Genomic DNA, 22,926 nt, shown 5'->3' with positions numbered 1-22,926 from the left:
ACCCTTAATAAATTATATTTGTATTAGTATTGCTATCTACTAGCACGTATGTGTCCTTCGGAGCAAATCTATATCCATACTTCATTAAAGCTCAGCAATCAGTTTATGGAAGAAGAAATTCAACCCTGTCAAAATGATGGAAGAAACCACGTGAGGATGTTTCTGTAATAACACAACCTGACATTTTGAAATTTCAGTGTCCTAATATACAGCTTTCTACCTAGCAGAAATTAGAGCTGACCCTCAGGAATGACCTGAGAATTTTTTTCCTTATATCTTTTATATAGATTGGGAATGAGTCAAGAACAGGAAACAAGTTATCATTTGTGTGTCCACAATACCCAAATTATTATTTAGCACATAGTAGGTCTTTAATAATTATTGTCAAATTGAACTGAATTTGCTAACACTCAGAATCAGAACATTTGCTTTCAACTGCAGATAAGTTAGAATACTTCTACCTTTTATGATCATATTTCATCTGACCAGTGGAATTTTATTTAGGCGACAGTAAATAAATTATAGTGATACTTTCTTCCAAGTGGAATTGAATTTATGTCACAAAATCAGTTTTTGAAATCTGAGCATTCTATAAAGGGTGATCCTAATCAGAAGGAAAAAATACCACAACATCCTTGAATATTGATCTGAAACTCAAGTTAACTACTGAAGCAGGACCCTGTAGAGAGATTGACACTGGGACTAAAGAATACTGCAGTATTTTCTTTCTTAGAAAGTAAGGAATCTAGTTACCTTCATGTTTCTCACATTTGAGCCATACTACCATACTACAAATGAGTTGTGTCCAGGTTACAGAAAAACCAACAATATTTTATTTATAATCTTATTTTAAGCTTTTAAACTACAAATTCTGGTTCTAGAGTTGTTTAAAAGTCATGGGTTTTATAGATGCTCATATGTAAATTAATCTGTTGTTTGCTTACTTTTTTTTTTTTCTTTTCCATAGAATGGTCCTCCTCATAAATACAGAACAGATTATTACATGAAAAATATAAGATCTTGCATTTCTTCCGTGTTCTTTCTTAAAAATCTATTTCTAATATTGCATTCCCCATTGGATTACTTCATAAGGGCATGAGGGAAAAACAGAAAAAGAAAATAAGAGAGAGAGAGAGAAAGAGAGAGAGAGAGAGAGACAAAGTAGACTGGATCTCACCACTAGAATTCACCATAAAAATCTCAAAGTGTAACAGAATTCTTACAAAATTTCCTAGACCAGTTCTTTAGGGAATTGAGATCTATGAAAAATATGGCAATCAGGAAAGGGAAGGACGAGATGTGGGAAAATAGTAAATAACTGCAGCAAAAACAGGTTCTGAGGAATACACATCATTTTGTCTGCTTTAGATCACAATAGAATTTTTAATAAATAAATTTCTTTTTTGTTTTTTGTTTTGTAAAGACACTTTTTTGAAACAGTAGATTTAGCCCAGTCATTTGTGTCATTTTTAATAAACTGTCTTTTGTTTTGATTGTTTGTTTTCTGTAACTCTGTAAATGTTTTAGATTTGAGTCTCTTGTACATTGTCTTTAGAGTTCATTCGGATCAATAACGGTTCATGCACTGAACTGTGTATTGAGTTTATTGTGTTAACTGTTGTTGTGTGGTTGAAGGGAGATTTGTAAGAATTATAGTGGTTTAGGTGCTCATGCTCGATAGCAGGCATGGGCAGGTGGCTTTCCATGGGTGTGTCCCCTGTGATCTCATCATCCACATTAATGATTTCAACAGTCCTTGTGGGAGCGTGATGGTTCTGCCTGTGGTGCTGCTTCCTCATCTTGTAGAAGATGACCAGCATCACTGCTGCCATGAGTGTGATGGCCACAAAACACCCAATGATGATTTTGGTAGTTTTCATGACCTCATCAATTCCTGGGATCCCACTGTTGATATCAGTCACTGGGATGGTGAATGTTTTTTCTGTCGACCTTGTGCTCTGTGGCATGAGAGAGGTGGTCACATTAGTGGTCTCCCAATCGATCACTGGAGTGGGGCCCACGTTGTTGTCTGTGGTCCGTGCCTCATCCTGAGAAGGTTCCATTGTCTCTACTGTGACAGTTGAAAAGTAAGAGAAGGGAGTAGTGGTTGCTGCAGTAACATTCAGGGTGGCTGACGCAGTAGTGTTCCCAACAGAATTACTCACCATACACGTGTACATGCCTGTATCTTGAACGGTTACATTCGTGAAATTTAACGTACCGTCACTGAGCACAGCTATCCGTACTTTGTATGCCCCGTGTGTCATGACTGTTCCATTTGGGGTAATCCAAGACACGGATGTCAGAGACGTGGAAGCCCGACACTTTAGCTCAGCTGCCATGCCTTCAGTGACGTTGAGGTCTGTGGGGGGCTCCACAATCACGGGAGCATAGCATGTGAAGTAATTCTGGTCAAGCTCCCCGATGTACCTCCCTTTCAGATTGGGAGGAGTGTTACACCGGGCACAGCAAGCTGTGTTGGAGGGGGCCATGTCTTTTATCCACCAGCTGAGCCACAGTATGTCACAGTTACAGTTCCAAGGGTTGTGATGTAAGTGTATCCTCTCTAGATGATGCAAGGGTGTGAAGAGGTCATGAGGCAGTAATGTGAGATTGTTGTGGGCCAGGTTGATCTCCACTAGTGACTGCAGGTTATCAAAGGCATTCCGTTCGATCACTTGAATCTGGGACTGTATCATCCACAGTTTTTGAAGGTGCATCAACCCCTGGAAAGATCCAGGCCTGATTGCGGACAAGTGATTCCCAGAAAGATCTAACTCATCGAGTTTTATGAGCGGTGTGAGGTTAGGGATTTCCCGTAGGTTGCACATGGCAAGGTTCAAATACCTCAAGTTGGACAGACCTTCAAAGGCACCTTCTGAGATATATGAAAGCCTTTTCAATTCCCCTAAGTCTAGTCGCCGCAAAGAAGGGATTCTGTTAAAAGCATAAGAAGGGATGCTTTCAATGGGGTTGTTTCGCAACCAGAGCTCCTTCAGTTTAGACAAATATACAAAAGCTCCATTCGGGATGGTAGTAAGACGATTGTCAAAGAGTTCCAGAGTGTTGAGGTTCGCCAGACCATTGAAGGCCCCAATTTCAATGGTTCTAATATGGTTCCTACTCAATTGGAGGATTTCCAAGTGCCTCAAGTGCTTGAAGCTGTTCACTTTGATGATCTGGATTTGGTTCTCATGAAGGTTCAGCAGCCGTGTGTTGGTGGAGATGCCATCTGGAACCTCACGCAGGTTTTTTCGAACACAAATCACCTTGCTGAACTGGTTGCTGCAGGAGCACACGGAAGGGCAGGTTTGAGCCCGCACCAGACCAGCCACCACAAGAAGTTGAAGAGCCAGCAGCACCACAAGCAGGGGGTCAAATAGGGCCCTGTTAAACCTAGGACCTATCATTATCTGCTGTGGATGTAAGGTCATCTTGTTCAACATTCATAATTTATCTGGTGTTGGTCCGTCTGGAGTTCAAACAATCTGAAAAATAATAGAAGCAAAAAAGGTGTTTTAGAGCTTCAGTAGATTGAATTTCTGGTGTAATGTTAGTGATACAGTATGTCAGCTGATGCCATTATTTGCCAGTTGAAAGAGACAACAAATCTAATGTCCCTTATTGAGCTTCGTGGCCCATTATTTATGGGAAATATTTCTGCAGTTCAAATTAACAGCCATCCATAGCCAGTATTCCATCAGATGTACAATCACAGAGAAATGGACCAATGAAGTGGAGATCCCTAATGCAGTGCTTATCAACTAAGTGTGACCTAAATGCATGAAGAGAGATGTGTTGAACTTTACCGTTAGCTTCACTGTCCATGACAGATTAGAAAAAAATAGAACTTTGGGGTTATACCCTATAAAAAAGCTCCTTTGAAAAAAATTAGTAATGACTGACATTTCGCTGAAGGTCACTGCATATGTCAGGCACTATGGGCTATAGAATTCAAAAATAATTTTATCCAGTAATGGCTACATAGTTCATGGGCCCAGAGTAAAATTAGAATGTTGGTGTGTTGTTAAAAACTTATAAAGAATTTAAAATCAGTGACAGCAGACCATTAATAAAATAGGCTCTTTTAAACATGGGTTACCTTGTATTGGGGGGTAACATCAGATATAATGTTAATTTAAGCTACCCGTGAAGATGCACTGAAATAGTGATATGCATACAGGTACATAAACTTCTTGAGATTTTCACATCCAGAACTCATTATTCTATAGGTAACTACTACCGATAGATAAACAGGTCACATATTAAATCATTTTTAAAATGGTATAATTTTTATTTACAGGAATAAAGTTGTGTAACAGGAGCATTATGCCTTTTGTCCCTACTCTTACTGATTTAGAGATAAAATAACTCATTTTATTCCCTTTTTGCTAACACAAGGAAGACATCTGAAAGAATGTGTGTTTCCAAGTATATTCCCCACTCAGTTAGAAGATTGTGAACTAGAAACTTTTGTAAAAACTTCCCCCTAATCTCTTGTCTCAATATGCAGTGTTCCTTCTGTGAATCTTTTAGAAAGAATAAAGGGAGGGGGTGCTTACCACATTCTAACAAAAATGCAATAGTTTAGAACTTATTTTGTGTCATCTTCAGTAAGTTATGTCCCTTTTCTGTTGCTCAATCTCCTATTCTAATTTTCTAAATGGAAATGACATTATAACATAGCCCTTAAGTGTGTGAGGATAATAAAATTAGCTAATGTAGACAAGGAACGTAGATTAACATCTCCCACGTTGTCAGAACTCAGTAAATGTTAGTCGTTATTATTATCATCATCATCATCTTCATCATCATCATATTTTTATTGTTTATCATGGCCAGACATCTTGCTAAGGATTGGTCATGTAAAGATGAATAACATAACCCTTCCTCCTGAAGAGTTTTTAGTTAAAAGGATGAAGCAGATGGGCAAACAGATAAGATACAGTATTATGTGTTCATTTCTGTGCTACAAGACCACATTGGCACAAAGGCACTAATGTCATAGTGAATTAACCCATACTGAGTGTGTTTTAAAAAGGAATGTCAACTGCTCTTGGTTTTGTAGTGGTTGGGGAAGAAAGGGGTATTTTAAGTAGAAAACTCTGCCTGAATCAAGATAGAGACATACAACAAATGCTAGTATATCCAGGGAACGAGAAACATGTCCTTGATAGAACAGCAGAACTGGAAAAGAAAGCAGTAAATAAAACTGGGATAAGATCGGGTCTCGATGTTGAGAGCTAGTTCTGTGAAACTTAAAAATCCCCATTTCATGAAAATTAAACAACTCTAAGATTTCATCTTACTCCACTTAGAATGGCTATTATCAAGAACACGAACAATAATAGATGTTGGTGTGGATCTTGGGAAAAAGGCACACTTTTACATTGCTGGTAGAGTTGAAAATTGGTGCAGCCACTCTGGAAAGCAGTGTGGAGAATCCTCAGAAAACTTGGAATGGACCCGCTTTTGACCCAGTTATCCCACCCCTCCGATTATACCCAAAGGTCTTAAAATCAGGATACTACAGTAACACAGCCATATCAATGTTTATAGCAGCTCAATTCACAATAGCTAGATTGTGGAACCAACCTAGATGCCCTTTAACAGAGGAATGGATAAAGAAACTGTGGTATATATACACAATGGAATATTATATTCAGCCATAAAGAAGAATAATACTATGGCATTTGTAAACAAATGGATGGAATTGGAGAATATCATGCTAAGTAAAATAAGCCAATCCCAAAAAATCAAAGGCTGAATGTTTTACCTGATAAGTGGATGATGATATATAATGGGAGTGGAGGGTAGGGAGTGAGAGAAGAATGGGGAAACTTTATGTAGAAGGAAATGAGAGGGAGAAGGGTATAAAAAATGGTGGAATGAGACAGACATCATACCCTATGTACATGTATGATTACACGAGTGGTATGAATCTACATTGTGTACAACCATAGAAACGAAATGATGTACCCCATTTGTATACAATCAATCAAATGCAGTCTGTAAAAAAATTAAATGATAAAAAAAATCCCCATTTCATCCTATGGGCAATACATTTCTTTCTAGAAAAGAAGGCAGCTCTCAGCTTTGTTTTGAAGACTGTAGTATTGGGTTAATATGGGAGAGAATAGCACTTTAGAAGGAACTACTGGCAAGAGGAACCACTAGGAAGATCTTCCACGTGTTTAACATAAGCCTTGGAGAGAAGCCAAGGTCAGAGAAAGGTCCTGCTCCATGATCATCACTTTCATGTCCTTTGCTGGACTCATCTTTAAGACTTAATCTTTCTCTTCTGGTGATCCACAATCTAAATGAACAGTTGTGAATAGCTGCATTGCCATAACATACACAAGATGCAGAATGGTTTTTTCCAATAATAGGAGATGTCCTCCTCAGAAAAAACAGTTGTTGTTAGCAATCCTTAAGGAAGGACATATTCACAAAACTATTCAAGGGACCTTGGTATTTTTTTTGTTGTTGTTGTTGTTTCTGTTGTTTGGTTTTTTTTTTTTTTTTTTTTTTTTTTTTTGTGTGTGTGTGTGTTTGTTTATTTTGTTTTGTTTTGTTAGGGTTTTTTTTTTTTTTTTTGGTATTGGGGATTGAACCCAAAGGGGCTTTCCCACTTAGCCACATCTCCAGCCCTCTTTACTTTTATTTTGAGACTGGGTCTTTATCAGTTGCTTAGAGCCTTGCTAAGTTGCTGAGGCTGATTTCAAATTTGGGATCCTCCTGCCTCACCCTCTCCAGTCACTGGGGTTACAGGTATATATTATAACGTTAGACTAGGACCTTGGCCATGAGAAGGTGATGCTGAAAGTTCTAGATTGCTTTCTGGCTTCAAATGCTTATTTTGGCTTCCTTCCCCATTACAGTAAAGACACTTGACTATTAGGTTCTGAGTTCCTATTTCTTTTCTGGCCTTTTTTAGTAGACCACCTACCTTGCTTCCTTTTTCAGAGCTGCTGCAGTTCGAGGTTGACTTCTCATACTATCTGATACTCTGATGATGTGACCCTGTAAAGACAGGTCACATCTGATGGTTTCCTCTTAGTCTGCTGCCAAAACTGTGTCTGGCTCTAAATAAAATGAGGTTGCAAATGTGCGGAACAGTTAATATCTAATTGCAGTTCTTTGCGTACATGTAGTGATATGTTCTAATGTATTAATCGTGTCTTTTTATTTTCTGCACTTGCTAATGTTTAGGTATCTAGGGCCCTGCTGATCATGGAACAGTTTGTTCTATTATCACTACCCAATTCCTAGAAATAGTAAAGGACTTGCCTATAAGTATGACTTTCCTATGCATACCAACCAACCCAGAGCCAAAACCCCAATACTTTCCTCTGTTGGGTTTTCAGAGGACACTTACATTTGGCCACTAGTTCACTGTCTTAATCACCCCAGGACCAGGTTCTAGGAAACAAGGGGCAGCTCCTCTATCCTAGAGGATTTCAAAATCACCCAACCTACCTAATCATAATCTGCTTATCCTGCCTTCCATTAAAAACCACATTGAAGATTCTTGCCCACATTTTCCCCTCGTTTCTTCAATCTCCTGGTGAACCCTGGTGCTTCCCAGCATGGCCTCTTCATGCTATGGTGTACTTCCTCTTCTTAAGAATTATAAGCAAGAGCTCCCTTATTATTGGCCTCACCGTATATAAATATCCAAAACCACTTATTTCAAACAGTCACAAAATAACAGGCTGAGACACCACATTAACCCTGTCAATGGGCTTCATAGTTCTACCCCATTGTAGAGTTCTACACTTTTATGTTTTTGCCAACAGTGTGGTTGGTGAGCTTCACACCTTGAGTTAGACTGAGTTTTCTCTCATTGTAAATTAAACATGACCTTAAAAAATCCTTTTGGACTTCCATTTCCAATAGAAACCTACCTACATTTCCAGTGAGGATGTCCCTAGGCAAGTTCTCATTTATGAGATTCAGTATAGTTTGGCATACACCCCTGCCCCCCTCCCCAACTGCCATACACACACACACCCCTCCTCATTTACTGGGCATATCTTTTTTTTTTTTTCATATAAGGTCCCTGATGCAAAAACCAATTAGTATTTTTGAGTTGAAGTCCCAGGACCTTTCTCCTCCTTTTCTTCAATCATCTCTCATGCCATGACCTTCCTCAGAATCCTAGACTCTGGCAATACAGGTGTAAATAACTGGTTGACTGCAAACAGCACAGGAGGGAAGATGGGTAGTCCTAACTCGGCAGTTGGGGCTGTTGGTACCTTTTCTCTATTACAATAAAGGTAGCCAGGCCCAGGGGGCAAAAGAGCAGGCTGTGATGTGAGACTTCCTGTGTTACTAGTTCTGTATGAACCTCCCTGAGATGGAAATGGGAAAATTATTTCAACTCTCTACACTTCATTTTGCCCATCATGAAAGGACCACAACTGGATGATCTACTCAAAAACCTTTCATTAAGAAAGTTACTACCTCATAATAAGCAACAGGCAATAAATATTTATTACATGTTAAAAATAAGATGATGAGGTACTTAGGTTCCTCCTCTTCTGTAAAACAGAAGCGACAGCAGCATATCTCATTCAACACTGAATTAAGGAAAACTGGTGTGTTCAGGAATACACTTTCATTAAAACACAGGCAAATGTGACATTCTTCTTACTCCTCTATCCCAGGACCTAGTTTTATTTTCTGCTTCCTGCCTGTTTCAAGGTCTTTGTGCCATTGCAATTAATGAGATTTCCTATAAATCAGTCATAAGTAATGATTTATGAATTACAGCAGGTTCAAAGCCAATTTATAACCTACAGCAAATAACACTTGGTACATTGCGCTGAATCAAATAAACTACTATCAACAAAAGGTTTCCTACTTTAAAATCTAAATTATGTTACTTTACATCAAAAGCCATGCTTCAACATCTCTTTCATAAGATGTTTTTATCACATCAAAAGGAAATCAATTTAAAGGTATGCACTATCCATTATGATGCCATCTAACAGCATTTACTTACAAATGGATTTGTGTGGGTTTTGAATTAAACTATGATACTTTTAGCCTTGTCCCAGAGGAGATCTTGACTCTGTCAATAGACCTTTCTTCCTTCCCTGTCCATGCTTCAGTGCACTGATAGCCTGGCGAGAGACATAGAGAGAACTACATGTGGAAGTTAGCTAATGGAGATGCTTTATTTAGCTCAGGATTGTTGCTGACTTGGCATAGGCTGTGCATGGACGTTAGAACTACCTTAGAAGAGAGGAGAGATGAAACAAATTCAGCTAATCCCAACCACCTCCTACCCCACGCTCTCATAGATCCTTAGTGGTCCTCCTTAAACCTGGAATACCAAGACCACTCACCCCCACTCCCATATATCCTAACACGAACAGTTCTCTCTAAAAATGGAGCACCAAAACTACTGCCCCACACTCAGTCTTGTCTCTGATTGAGGTGCAATCCATCCACACCTGACCCTGGCCATCTACATCAACATGGCTTTGGCCTGCCACCAACTTGATTAGCATTTCTTTCCTCTTCTGGGCTCTCAGGCCAGAGCAAAGGGTTTCATTGATCCTTACAGGAATTTCCCCAGAGATCCATCAAGGCTTCCCTGGAAAGTTTCCATGAAGTTCCATGCTCTGGAATTCATGGCATCTCTCACGTCACCTTGCTGTTTTCACCAATCCTAGATTGTTGTGCCCTCATTTTATGTGATGCCCATCAAGTTCCTACAGTGAAAACTCTTCCAAAGATCAAAGTTCTTTTTCAAGTAAATTATCACCAACCCTTCCCCACTGTCCTCACAGACATGGCCCTACATTGTCTGCCTTATCAGATTAAGCAATAAACTCCACTGTCTTTTCAATTGGTTGTATCAGTGACATTGTAGAAGTTAGTGTCTCACAATACAAAAGTGGGTCATTCAAAGAAATGAGCTTGAACCTCAAAATGTCTGCTGTCCCCTGCATCTCTTGCCTATGCAACCTCCTACCCCTTTTTCTTCTTTTGAAAAAAAATGTTTTATACAGGAAATCTCATGACCCTAAGAAAAGGTCATTCAGGCTATGCAGACATATATAGTCCTTCATTGCAATCCAGCACCTATTTTGCTATTGTAGAAGCCACACGCAGAATATTTATGAATGGGCATAGCTATGCTCCAATTAAGTTATTCAGGGGCACAGATTTGAATTTCATGTAATTGTCACATCTTTCAAAATAGTATCCTTTTTCCCCCACAACCATTTAAAAATTCAAAAATTCTCATCTTGTAGGGCATACAAAAATGGATGATAGTCCAACTTGCAGACTGTCATTTTCTGGGCTCTTGTTTAAGTAAACATTGTTAGTACCACTCATGTTGTCAGAGACTACTTAATTCTGGACATGTGACACAGTTTGGCCAATGAAATGTAAGAACTCCTCTGAGGGAATTCTGAGAGGTTTTTCACTTTTGCACAAATCAGAAAGACATGGGGGAAGAAGTAATTCTTTATTCTGTTTCTGGGTACTGTGGACAATATGAGACATCCAGAGCTAGTGTAGCCATCTTGTGACCAAGAGGGGAGCAAGCCTGAAGATGAAGTTGATGTACCAAGGATGGAAAAATAGAAAAATGGAATGGACTTATATCCTTGTGATTTGTTATAAGCAGTTTAATTAATGAAGCCTGAAGATGAAGTTGATGTACCAAGGATGGAAAAATAGAAAAGTGGAATGGACTTATATCCTTGTGATTTGTTATAAGCAATTTAATTAATGAAACTTGTAACTGTTCTTCCTCTAGATTTTCTTATTATGTAAAATGATAAACTTCTTCAGGATAAAAAGTTGTGGGTTGTTTTTTTTTTTCTTATTTCTTCTTCATGTTTAGCCAGACCTATCCTGATATATTCATACACTCATATTCTTATCTCTCTTTCTTTCTCTCTCTTTCTGTCTTTATTCCTCAATGGAATACATAAAATAGAAAAGGACAAATAAGACAGTGAAAAAATTCCGATTTCTTATACCATTTTAAGTCTCAGATCTCTCAAAGAAAGCAAATAAGTTAAGGCAACATGATTTGCTTAGAAGAAAGTTGCTGAGGCTTATTCCGTGAGGCTAAGACAGCAATCTATGGCTGAGGGTTTAGTTTGGTGGTAAAGTACTTGCCTAAATTGTGTGAATCTCTGGGTCCCATCATCAGTAACTAAGAAAAAAAGAAAAAAAAAAAAAAAGTAAGGGAGGAATAAAGGAATCATTTTCTTCAATAACCCCTTGGGTTTTATAGAATGCTAAAAAAGTAAAAGGAATAAATGAAATAACAGCATTACCAAGGGTCATTAACTTCTTCAATTCAACTTTTACTTTTTTACCAATATTTCCTCATATCATTCCTTTTTTCACATTTCGAATCCAATCTTGCAAATCTACTGAGTATTTTCCAACCTGCATGCAAGAGTAAGTAGTTCTGAAGATTTTCAGGGGAACATTTTTTCTTAAACATGCCCAGAACTGAACCTGTAAGCAAATGTAATGGAAAGGTCACATTCAAATGACTGTAATCCAGGGACTCACAGATTAGGTCCAGAGAAAGTTGCCTGACCAATTACATCACTTTGCAACGTCCCTATAAAAGTTTGAATTTTAAGATTTGACATTTGAAGGACAAAAGATGGCTCTGCATTTTTGTTTTTAGAAGATTTGTCTTATAGTAGAAGAATAAATGTTTGGTATGCAGAAATGACTATATTGCAATGTCATTAAATGAGAAGAAACAGTAACCAGAGAGAAGTATGCACTAAAAAAAAAATGAAGAAAAAGAAAAAACATCACATGTGATTGCACACAACATGGTGCTATGCTTCGGAGAGTATAATAAGAATCATAAAGGAGCTAAATTGGCTGTGCCTTCTGGAACTTTCTAATCTTGTTAGAGCTATAATGCAAACTATAGATCCATGTATAAAATAAAACAATGTGCATACATGCATCTAGGCTTTAATGCAATTCAATGTATGCAATATTTAAATTACATAACTCATTGTTATAAATCAATGAAGGCATAGCTAATCTTAAAGTTGTCAAAAGAGGATTTGGGATTTTATGTGGGTTTTAAGGGAGTATTAGAATTGCACTGAAGCAGGGTGGTGGTGGAGGAGGTAAGAAATTACTCATAAAAGCAGAGGAGGAGCACAAAATAAGAAAACTGACTTAATGAAAGTAGAGGACTTTAAATAGTTCAATTGGCCCAACTGAGGGCCACTGCATGCCTGGCAAGAAGAGTTGGGATTTGCTTCAATAAAGACACTCAGGAGAAACTTGAGATCCTTAAGAGGAGAATGGAATTATAAGAGCATTGTTGGAGAAGATTTCTGCCTTTGCACATGAAAGAAATTGGACAAAGAAGACAGGTTGTTGAAAAAGTAGGTGAATTCAAATTCAACCTCGCCAACAATTTTAAAACTGAAGGCAGCTGATGTTTAGTGTGACTATCTGACTGCTCACACGTGCGCAGGATCAAGTTAATCCACCCCAATTAAAATCCCATAGAGTATAAAACACCAACAAAGGCGAAATTAGCTTCTGTATATGGTCATGTTCAAAAAATTTTAGTATGAGTAAAGGGAGTAGGGTATCATTTTGGAAACTGATCCTTCAATTAGGAAAGAGATAGTTCCAACCTACAGTGCTTCTCATGTCTGTCCACGTTGTAAATGGCACACACATGAAGGAAAAATCAACATGCACTGGGTTTTGTTTTTTTCCCAACTTGGAGTAATACTGAAGCCTCGCTAGAATATCCAATCTGTATCTGTCAGAGTAAGAAGAATAAAAGTCAGATTGAGAGTAAAATGACTGTTAGAGAATTGACTTAGCATAACTAATTGTTCAGTCTTTGTCCTTTTCTAAGCCACATCTTCTTAACTGGGAGTGAGGATAACACATCTTAAGGGACACTGTGAAGACTGTATGAATTAAATGGCATGGTTTCTACCAAAAGCAGATCCCCTCAGCTGCTCTAGCACCTACATACATCCAGTGAGAGAAGGCAAAAATGTAAACTCCTCCTTAACCTTTCTTGTGCTGAATAGCCCTACACTATTCTTTAACTTTATTTATAAGATATAAGCTAGAACTTTCTGTTTTTCCTCATTTTCCCTTTCACATCATCTATGTTTCTCACTTGAACCACTGAAATATCTTCTTGATCATGTCATCTCCTTTCACAATTGCCTTAGTATAATTAATTAGAATATTTAGAGAATATTTAGTATAATTAATAGAATATTTAGAGAGAATTTTAAAATATAAATATGTTGCCAGATGTGGTGGCACATACCTGTAATCCCAACTACTTGGGATGTTGAAACAGGAGGATTGCAAGTTCCAGGTCTGCTGAAAAACTAACTCAGCAAGACCCTATTTCCAAATTTTTTTAAAAAAGGACCATGGATGTAGATCAGTGGTAGTATGCTCAAGGCCCTGGGTTCAATCTCCAGTTCTAGGGGATATGGAATATATAATCTAATACATAAAATATACATCATATATAAACATACACACACATACACATACATATGTATATATATAATTTTTTCTCATCTCATTCTTTAGTTGAAACCCATTTTAACTCCATAACTTTCTATAAAGCAATGCAAACTGCATTGGTCTCCAATACATGATCTGACTTGTTCAACACTCCAAACTTCGTTCCTAATGCCCTGTCTTTCTTCAACCCTATTGACCTTTCTTGATTCTTCAAATGCTCCAAGCTTGTACCCCCATTAGACCTTGGAGGATTCCCTCTGCCTCTATATGTATCCTTCGATTTTTTGTGGGGTTGGTTTTCCTTGTCACTCAAGACTCCCTTTAAATTTTACCCTCCCAGAAAGTTCTTTGTGATCCTTAGAGCTAAAGTAGTGCCTCTCTTATATTTAATAAATTACCATATTCCATTTCATCACAGTATTTACTCTATTTGTTATTTCTCTTATATATTCAAGTGTTTATTTTTCTACTGCCTGCCACATCTCAGTGGAATGTTAATTTCTATGCCATAGAGATTTATCTACTTTAGTCAGTGGTATTTCCTTGAAAAACGTACTCATTGAATATATGTTAACTGTGGGCATGCATGAATGAGTGAGTTTCCAAGTAGACAGAGGAAGGTTGTACAGTTAAGGCTGCATAGATCAATTACCCAGTGGAGTCTCATTCATAAAGAATTTCATCGATTTCTGTAATGTCTGCCTGGTTTGTAGTTATTTCCATAGAAGTATTTCCCACCATGAAAAACTGGGGAGAACAAAGAAATTTACAGAGCATTTCACCATCTCCTTGCTCTTTTTACATGTTTTTGGGGAAAGACAGTAGAACAGAGGAGGTTTCCCTATTTTTTCCTTTATGTCTATTATTATCAGTAGCAACCCTGTTTTATGTTTGACCAAACAATGCCCCCTGCTGTATGTGCCTAAAATAACATGATTGCCTTGAAAGTTCCCGCAGAGAGGATGCATAGTTGTTTTCTTGATTTGTTTATTCACATGACACGTCTCTGGACTTCAGAACTGAGGAATCTGGACTTCCACTACATTAGATCTGACCATTCTCATGGCAGAGAACCAGAATCCCTGTCTCGAGCAAGTCAAGTCTTCTGTAAATCCTCTTTAAAGCAGAAGAGGCTCTTGGTCTCCACATATCTACCCCAGGGACAAATTTGAACCATTTAATGAAAAAAATCCATGGATGTGGCTTAGAGGTAGAGCACTTGTCTAGCATGTGAGAGGCACTGGGTTCAATTCTCAGCTCCACATATAAATAAATGAATAAAATAAAGGTCCATCAATATATATATATATATGTAGAATCCATGGGTGGAAACAATTTTCCTAATTCTACTGTCACTATTCAAAGCACAAAGATGGAACCAGCAAAGGACTGAAGGACATAGTGGCAGCTCCAATCGTGTTTTAGCACCAAAAAGTCAAATCTACTTCACGCTAAGAAATCATACCGAGAAATTCAGTTAACACTTGGCAGGTCTAAAAATAAAATTAATTTGTTTTTTCCTTGCTTTTTTACCTTCTCATGATGCAGGAGAGATAAATGTACCTGGTATGAGGTTTCTGGCTGTTTATGAGTCCTTTTGATCATACTCACTATTTGAGGTTATTTATGAAAAAATGAAATATAGATGACTAACTTGTATCTTAAAAATTACATGGTGGGACTTGTGGTGTTCAGGAGGATATCTGTGTTTTCATGACAGCTATTTGCTTTAGCAAAATGCATGACCAAAGAAAAGAACCTTGAAACCTCCAGCTCAAAAATACTCCTTAGTATTTCGCTCTTTAGATTACACATCAGAACACTCCTGTTAACAGAAACGCGCCTCAGTGGAACAATGCCTCCATTCACCTTTGTACTAACATTCCTAAGTCTGGAGCCTAGATAATGTATAAAAACTTATTTTCCCATCCTTTATTCCCCACCACTTCCTCAGGTTCAGGGGTCACCAAATAACTAATGCATGCTATTCCCTATGTACAAAATGGTCTTTTTAAATATATATATATATATATATATATATATATATATATATATGTACTTTTCCCATGTAAGATTTTCAAAGCAACACTTTGCAGGCTTGGTATAACAACACACAAGCACCTACACAATCACAGCTCAAAAAAAGTAATTCACCATTAGTTCTCCAGTGTCACCAAAACAAAGCCCAAGTCCCTTCCTGCCTCTACTCACTAGATGCCAGCAGTTCCCCCCAGTTGTGAAAAGCTATAGGGCCTCCAAATATTGCCAAATCCCTCCCCGGGGTGGGGGAGGGGAACTGTCCCCTGGAAAATCAGTACCTTAGTGTGACATGAAAGCCACTCCAGAATCCTCTACCTTCCTGTGTCCCCAGTCTCATCTCCTGACTGTTCCTAACAGTCCAGGCTGCATTCTTTCCCTCATTCTAAAAATATATTCATCCCCTGCCCCTCTCTTTCATCAGGGACTTCCTCCTTCTTCCTTTGGCCTGAAATTCCACATTCTGATTTTTCCACTGAAATTAAACACAATCAGAGTCAATTTCACAAGGACTATCTCTATTAAACTTTCAGCATTTTTATCAATCCATCTTCCCCTAATTGTCTATAAAGCCACCATTACAGCATTTACCAAATCCATTGGTGAATGTAGATGAGAAGATGATCAACCTATTTTTGTTCATAAGTTTTTGAAGACTGAAACTGGATGATGCCTAATATTGAGTAAATATTTGCTGAACTGAATTACCGAATGCATCCCCATATTTAAATTCATAGTCAAGAGTAAGTTGTTGGGTAATATTATAATAAAAGAGAGACTATGAAGGTCTACTGATAAAACCAAAAAGATGTAACTGTTATAAAACTTAGTATAATTTATAAAGGGAGGCTCACTAATCAATCCTTACTACCACTTTCAACATACAAACAACAAACAAACAAACAAACAAAAAAGTTTATCAAGGTGATTGAAAACAATGGTTTAGGGTAAAAAGTTATCCTTACCAGCAGTAAGCAATACCCTAACTATGCCATCCAGAGAGCTAGCTATATCATGTATACTCAATGTATGTATATTAAATGAAAGTCAGAATGAATACTTGACCTCAAGAAAGTTGAGACTCTTGTAGATTACCAGCTACTTACACAACTAAGGAGATGATAATGGTATATAGAGTTTTTAAACCTCAGATATATAATTCTGTGTACTGCTGACCTGTGAAACTTCCAAGGGTTTTCATACCTTGATTTTTATTCTGCATTACTGTGTGGGTAAATGAGTTAATAGAGAGAGAAGGATTTACAATGGTGTCTAGTACATAATCAGTACTATATACAATTTGTTATTGTTTCAGTTCAATGTTTAGTTCTTGTTACAGCTGAAGTCCTTATATGGAGAATGATTGATAGCTTGACTATTATCTAACGTTAAATCAACGTGAATCATGCAATTAAGTTTTCTTAGCTTAACTTCTTATTAAGAACCTTATTTAATTATTATTTGCTTTTCCAGTAAATTGTATAGTAAAATCCATGAATTCCTAAGACATTTACTAAGGGTTTCAACCTATTTGTGAATTTCTTGACATTACATACAACTATTTGTTCACATGTGATTGTGTATTTTAAAGATTTAATCATCACATCCTAACAGAGAATTATGACTCCAAAAATGTCTAATTTCTACACAATAATGTTGATAGATTCAAATGCTCACAGATCTGGTATTGTTTCAGCTATAATTTAGTGAATTGGCATTCTGCTCTTATATGTTTAGGAAACACATGTTTACAACCATCTTATGATAAGCTATCAAAATCAAATTTCTTTTTTTGCTGGAGTAGGTACCAGTGATTGAACTCAGGGGCACTTGACCACTGAGCCACATCCCCAGCCCTATTTTATATTTTATTTAGAGACAGGTCTCACTGAGTTGTTTAGTGCCTCACTTTTGATGAGGCTGGCTTTGCACTTGAGATTCTCCTGTCTCAGCCTCCTGAGCCTCTGAGATTATAGACAAGCGTCACTGTACCTGGCTAAAAATTAAATTTCTGAAGTAAAAAACTAAGGGCTATACCAAGATTCTGAGCAACTTATTTAAGACAAATGCTGATTGGGAAAGGTCCTGGGATTCAGTCTAGATCTGGTGACTTAGATCTTTGCCAAATACCTTAAACTCAGGTAATAGTTTATCACTCTGTGCCATATCTTTAAGGAATTTGTGGCAAAGGAGTACTCATATACAGAAAGATAATAAAGGGTCCTGAGCTTCTTCATCAGAGGAGAAATGGAATTTTTTCTACTCCAAAACTTCACTTCATTAGGTATAGTTTATTCTCCAGAGAACACACAACCGCATTGTTTAATGAATTAATGTTGATCCCTCTCAGTGTATTTTGGATGACCATGATTGATACCAAAGGAGAAAATATCATGCTTATTAATTTCACTGTGGAACAGCTATATGACAGGAATAAAAGAGAAAAATAACATCCCATTGAAAACTCCAATAAGAATGTCTATCTAGAAACAAAGAAAAAAAAGAAAAAAGAACCTCAAATCTATTGTTGAAGAGAAGTTAAATTATAGGAAATGGACACATATTTTGACCTCTCAGGATTTATAATAGGATCATTTTCTCTAGACTTTCAGAGTGAAAAGTGTGTGGTGGGGAGAAAAGCTAATAAAAGAGGTTGGGCCTCTCAAATTATATTTAATCAAAATATGGAATATTATTGCTCTTCTCATGACATTCTCCTATCAGCCTGCAAACTAATGGTTGGTCTTCTATTTCTTTTTACTTGTGAACATAATGTATTTGCATCTGTGTGTGTGTGTGTGTATGTGTGTGTGTGTGTGTACATAGTATTTTCCCTGTCTAGGTTACTAACAGGGAAAATAACTAAAGAAGCTTCTAAAAAATATAATAAGCTCATCTGGAACATAAGTTCTGAGCAAGGCAGGCAGAGAAGGATTTGATTTCAGAAAGTTGGTAATGCAGTTAAAGGTCTGGCCTCTCATGTTTCCTTTGGATTGATGACTGGGCTGGGAGGAACTGGTGGTCATTAACCCCCAACTGCTCATTAATCCTTAGGAAATGCCCTGTCCCAGGGCCATCATTGCCTTTATAGGTTGAAAACAAATAAACGATAGTACCCAAAAGGCATATGGATTTTGGTAATGAGAAATTCAATTTAAATTATCATACAAGACAATATGAAGAGAATAAATACCATTTGCATAGAGTCATTCAGATTTTAAAATCATCTTACAATGTTTTACCAAGTACTTCCCAGTTCATTATTAAACAGTATGAAGTCCAAGTTTCCTAGACAATAACCAAAAATGTGTGTGTGTGTGTGTGTGTATATATAATATATAGATGTAATATATAAGATATAAGATAAATATATGATATATATATGTGTGTATATATATATATCCAGGTCAAACACTAAAGATTTCTAGGATTCATTTTATAGCAGGGTGCTGGGACAGAGAACCTCCAATACAATTTTTAACTCTAATAACACATTATGCCAAGTCTGCTTGCCAGCACTTTACCTAGGAGGGAACTTCTTCATCTCAGTAACTCCTCATCATTGATCATTTGAGACAGGATGTAGAAATAAGCCTAGCATGAGCAACAGAATCATAAGACAAGGCCATGTTGCTCCACTGAATGAGTTGGTATGTGCGATTGTGTGGATCACTGTAAGCAGCTGGGATGTTCAGAGAGAACCAGTGAGGTTTGACATGAAGACTGGCAGATCTGTGATCTGGTAGGATATGCAGATCTGGGTAAGCATAAGGTCTAGCATTCCAAGAGAGAAAATAACATAGGCATTGCCTTCAATTGTATTTGCTGATTGCATACCAAGAATTATGCAAAGCCCTTACTTCTTCACACCTGGGACCAATCGTCTCCTATTAAGGGTCCCATAGTACTATAATTCATCAATTAGTAAGGAAAAATGATGATAGAATGAAAAGCACTAGAGAAGAAGATACAGGGGGTTATAGGAGCATGCAAAAAAGAACACACAGTAACAAAGAGAAAAGACTGATTGAAAATAGGAAGGAGTTGGGTAGGGACCACATGAAGTAAACATCAGTAGAAGGTGGGAGGTGCACACTGACATCTACTAGGAACATGTGCTGAAAAGTAGTAGGATAGGTTGTAAAATAATGCTACATTGAGAAAAAACAGACAAAAGATTTGGGTCCTATGTAAAGTCACAGGATTAATTGCAGGGACTTGATTTTTCTTTTTGTTGAAATGGAAAAGGACATTGAGGAACATATAAAATAAAAAGAAGGCTTTTGATATATGCAATATGGATATTAACAAATGAACAAATAAAGCATCTCAATAAACAAGTTATAAAATAATGAATGTCTGAATGAGGCTCTGATATAGCCTCAAATTAGGTAGATATGCATTATGGTTTTCATAGCTCTATTACAGAATCCTCACCCTGTGAAACTCATTGGCTGCCCTGACTTCTGTTTATTTCACAGTCCCTAAAGCACAGGAGCAAGTCCTGCATATATAATCCCGACTCCTGCTGACTATCTCAGAGCCACCGTCTTCCAGTTTTCAGCATGACTTAAGAGTTTAATAAATTCACCAGAATGACCCACAAAAACCTGATAAGGAAACTCTCTTTAATTGAGTCTGTGTTTATGTGATCTGAGCAAGGGGAGGAAACAGAGTAGACTCTTTCTGTGATTTCCAGGCAACGTCATTTAATCAGAATGCAGATAGCAGGGATGGCCTTCTAATTGGAACTGGAAACTGGTTTCAAGTAACCTCAACACTATTCGCATTGCATAATGAGGAAGCCTTGGTGATGACATGTCAGATAATGGAAATGACTGGAATCAGAGATTTCTTTGTTTCCCCCTAATGACTACAAAAGAGGGAATTATTCAGCAAATGCAGACATTTGGAAATCAGATTCTTATTTATTTACATAAGGCAGTCCTCATTTAGCTTGGTGCCATGTTAACCATACGTCATGCATATTGGAAAAAGTTATCTTTTTGCAGTCTCTGTATTTGATCTAGTTACCATGGAACCTTGCAAAATGACAGCTCCCATTCCAATATGAACAAACCAGTTTACACAGTACTATGCAAAGTAAAATTTCCTTATTTTCCTCTATTCATTTTGCCTACAAGGTATAATTTGCAAAAATATACCATGGGGGAAAATTGAGACATATATATGAAAAGCAATAAGGATCCTGGTCCTCCAAGGTATTTTAAAGTGATGAGACATAAGGAAACCTGAATATGCCCCTATTTAAGCCATTAGTAGTTAACCTACTTTTTCCTTGGCTTGAATGATGAAGATTCCTTTTTGATTTCTTCTCCCACCATCTGTCTTTATTCTCTAAAGGATTCATTTTATAAAGAACAATGTAACTAAAAAAGCACAAGACTGACAGCCAGATTCCAATAGGGATATTAATTACAGTTGCAGGGTGACAATAATACAAGTCACTTAAATGTACTACACCATTCTGTCAAGTGAAGACAGAACATGTGTCCTTTCTATGCCAAAGGCATAGTAGAGAGATGAAGGTTAATGTTGAAAACACTTGGGAAAAAAGTAAAATCTACAAAACAAGTAAAATCTACAAAACATGGGTAAATTATGGTAAGGCTATCACTCCTACACTTTCTGTTCCTGCTTTTCAAACTGCAACTACCACCCCAACAGAAGTAGAAGTGGGATGGGGATGTAAACAACACTCTGAGATCACCTTTTAGGAAACTCTAGTCTACAGATGCAATCTGGCTTACCATTTCTTTTTGTAAATAAAGTTTTATTAGGACATTCTATGATGGTTTATGTGTGTGTCGTCCATAGGGTGCTTTCACACTGAAGTGCAGACTGAGCAGTTCCATAGATAAAAGGACTTGCACAGTCTGAAACATTTACTATCTGTCACTCGATGGAAAAAGTTTGCTGACTTTGCTTCAGAGCATCCAGATCATCCCTTTCTCACCTACTCTCTTCAACCCCAAGGTTGCCAAGATGACCTGTTAGGGCATGGAAGAAAAATATGAGAAGGTCTGTTTATCGCTCACTATCATCTAAGAAAGAAAGCAAGCTTCACTCATGTGGCAGTGGTGCCATGTGTCACATAACATATGTGAAGAATTCTTGGCAAAAGAAGAAGTTCCACACAGAGTGGCTGCCTGTGGGGTCATGCTTGTTCACATGCTGGCTACCTGTTATGACATACTGCTGGGTCTGTATTTTGGCTTCATGCATTCTATTATTTGGCTTTAACTAAACTAACACAAAGCAGGCCAAGTGGATTAAAAGGTTCTTTGAAAAACAACAGAGAATAAACACCCTAATAAGGTAGGCATAGACCCATGACAGAAAAACAATGGAGCCAATATTTTATCTCCAATATGAGCTCCTTGAAAATGCAAAATGGTTAAATTTTAAAGAGATTTTCATTCTTCTTAATCCTATAGTTGTGTGTGTGCTAGTGGGAGAGTGTGTATGTACGTCTATGTGGAACAATCACTCTCACCAGCAATTACGGCCTGTCAGTCTTGTCTGAGCTAAACTCCCTCCTTTTCTCTTCACTCTCTCTTCTGATTCACTAGGTATCCACCAATATCTCTGACTTACTCCTGGATTCTTTCTGATGTTTTTCTCCCCACATCATCCCTTTTCCCCAAGCTGAAACACTTGGATATATTGCTGTGCAAAACCAACACCTCATCCATCTATCCCTGGAACTGAGAACTTCATTCCCACATGTTCCTTTGGATCCTGGGGGAAGGAACTGGACACAGCCTTGTGAGGGAGAGATCTTGGAACTATCTCTCCCTCCTGCTTTCCTTCCTGCCTACCAGAGTCTTCCTCTCCTGTTCTTTAGAAAGATGAGTTAATGACTGCTACAGTTCCATTTTAAACTATTGAACAGAGGCCCAGATTAAGAATAATGGACATGAGAATTTCAATTATTGAAAGGACCCTGGGGAACTAGATAAGCTCAGCTTCCTCACTCATTGAACTGAGATCTTGTCATTAGCAAACTCTCAAGTTCTATTTTTCTAACCTATACAATGGGATTGAGAGTATCTCTTTCTCATTGCTCTCACGAAAACTTGGGGGAGTTTATGAATTTTCAGATAATTTTCAACTATAGGTATATAGACTTGGAAGACTGATTTTATTTTACTTTGAATCCATACTAATATCAAATCAGGAAAATGGGAGAGTGAGGGACACAGAGAAATCAAACAACAGTGAGCTTTCTATGTGGTAGTTACTGAGTGACTTGCATATACAATTTTATTTATTCCTCACAAACTCATGGAGTGAAAACCATTATTCTGGTATACAGATGAGAAACCAGATGCTGAGTTT

General features: G+C 37.5%; 1 protein-coding gene across 8 annotated transcripts in view; it reads right to left on the bottom strand.

Annotated features, from left to right (window-relative positions):
- Positions 1–397: 397 nt before the first annotated feature.
- The window catches only part of LRRC4C (leucine rich repeat containing 4C), a 1,247,103-nt gene continuing 1,224,574 nt past the window's right edge, over positions 398–22,926 (bottom strand). For all 8 annotated transcript variants that reach the window (XM_079102773.1, XM_079102771.1, XM_079102770.1 and 5 more), the window contains one exon: positions 398–3,488. In XM_079102773.1, coding sequence (XP_078958899.1) covers positions 1,524–3,446 — 1,923 coding nt within the window. In that variant the 5' untranslated portion in view covers positions 3,447–3,488 and the 3' untranslated portion in view covers positions 398–1,523. The remainder of the gene's footprint in view (positions 3,489–22,926) is intronic.

The sequence above is a fragment of the Sciurus vulgaris genome (genome assembly GCF_902686455.1).
Source record: "Sciurus vulgaris genome assembly, chromosome: 11".
Lineage (NCBI taxonomy): Eukaryota > Metazoa > Chordata > Mammalia > Rodentia > Sciuridae > Sciurus > Sciurus vulgaris.
The sequence above is the reverse complement of the archived record's forward strand: the minus strand, read 5'-3'. Positions and strand labels throughout refer to the sequence as shown.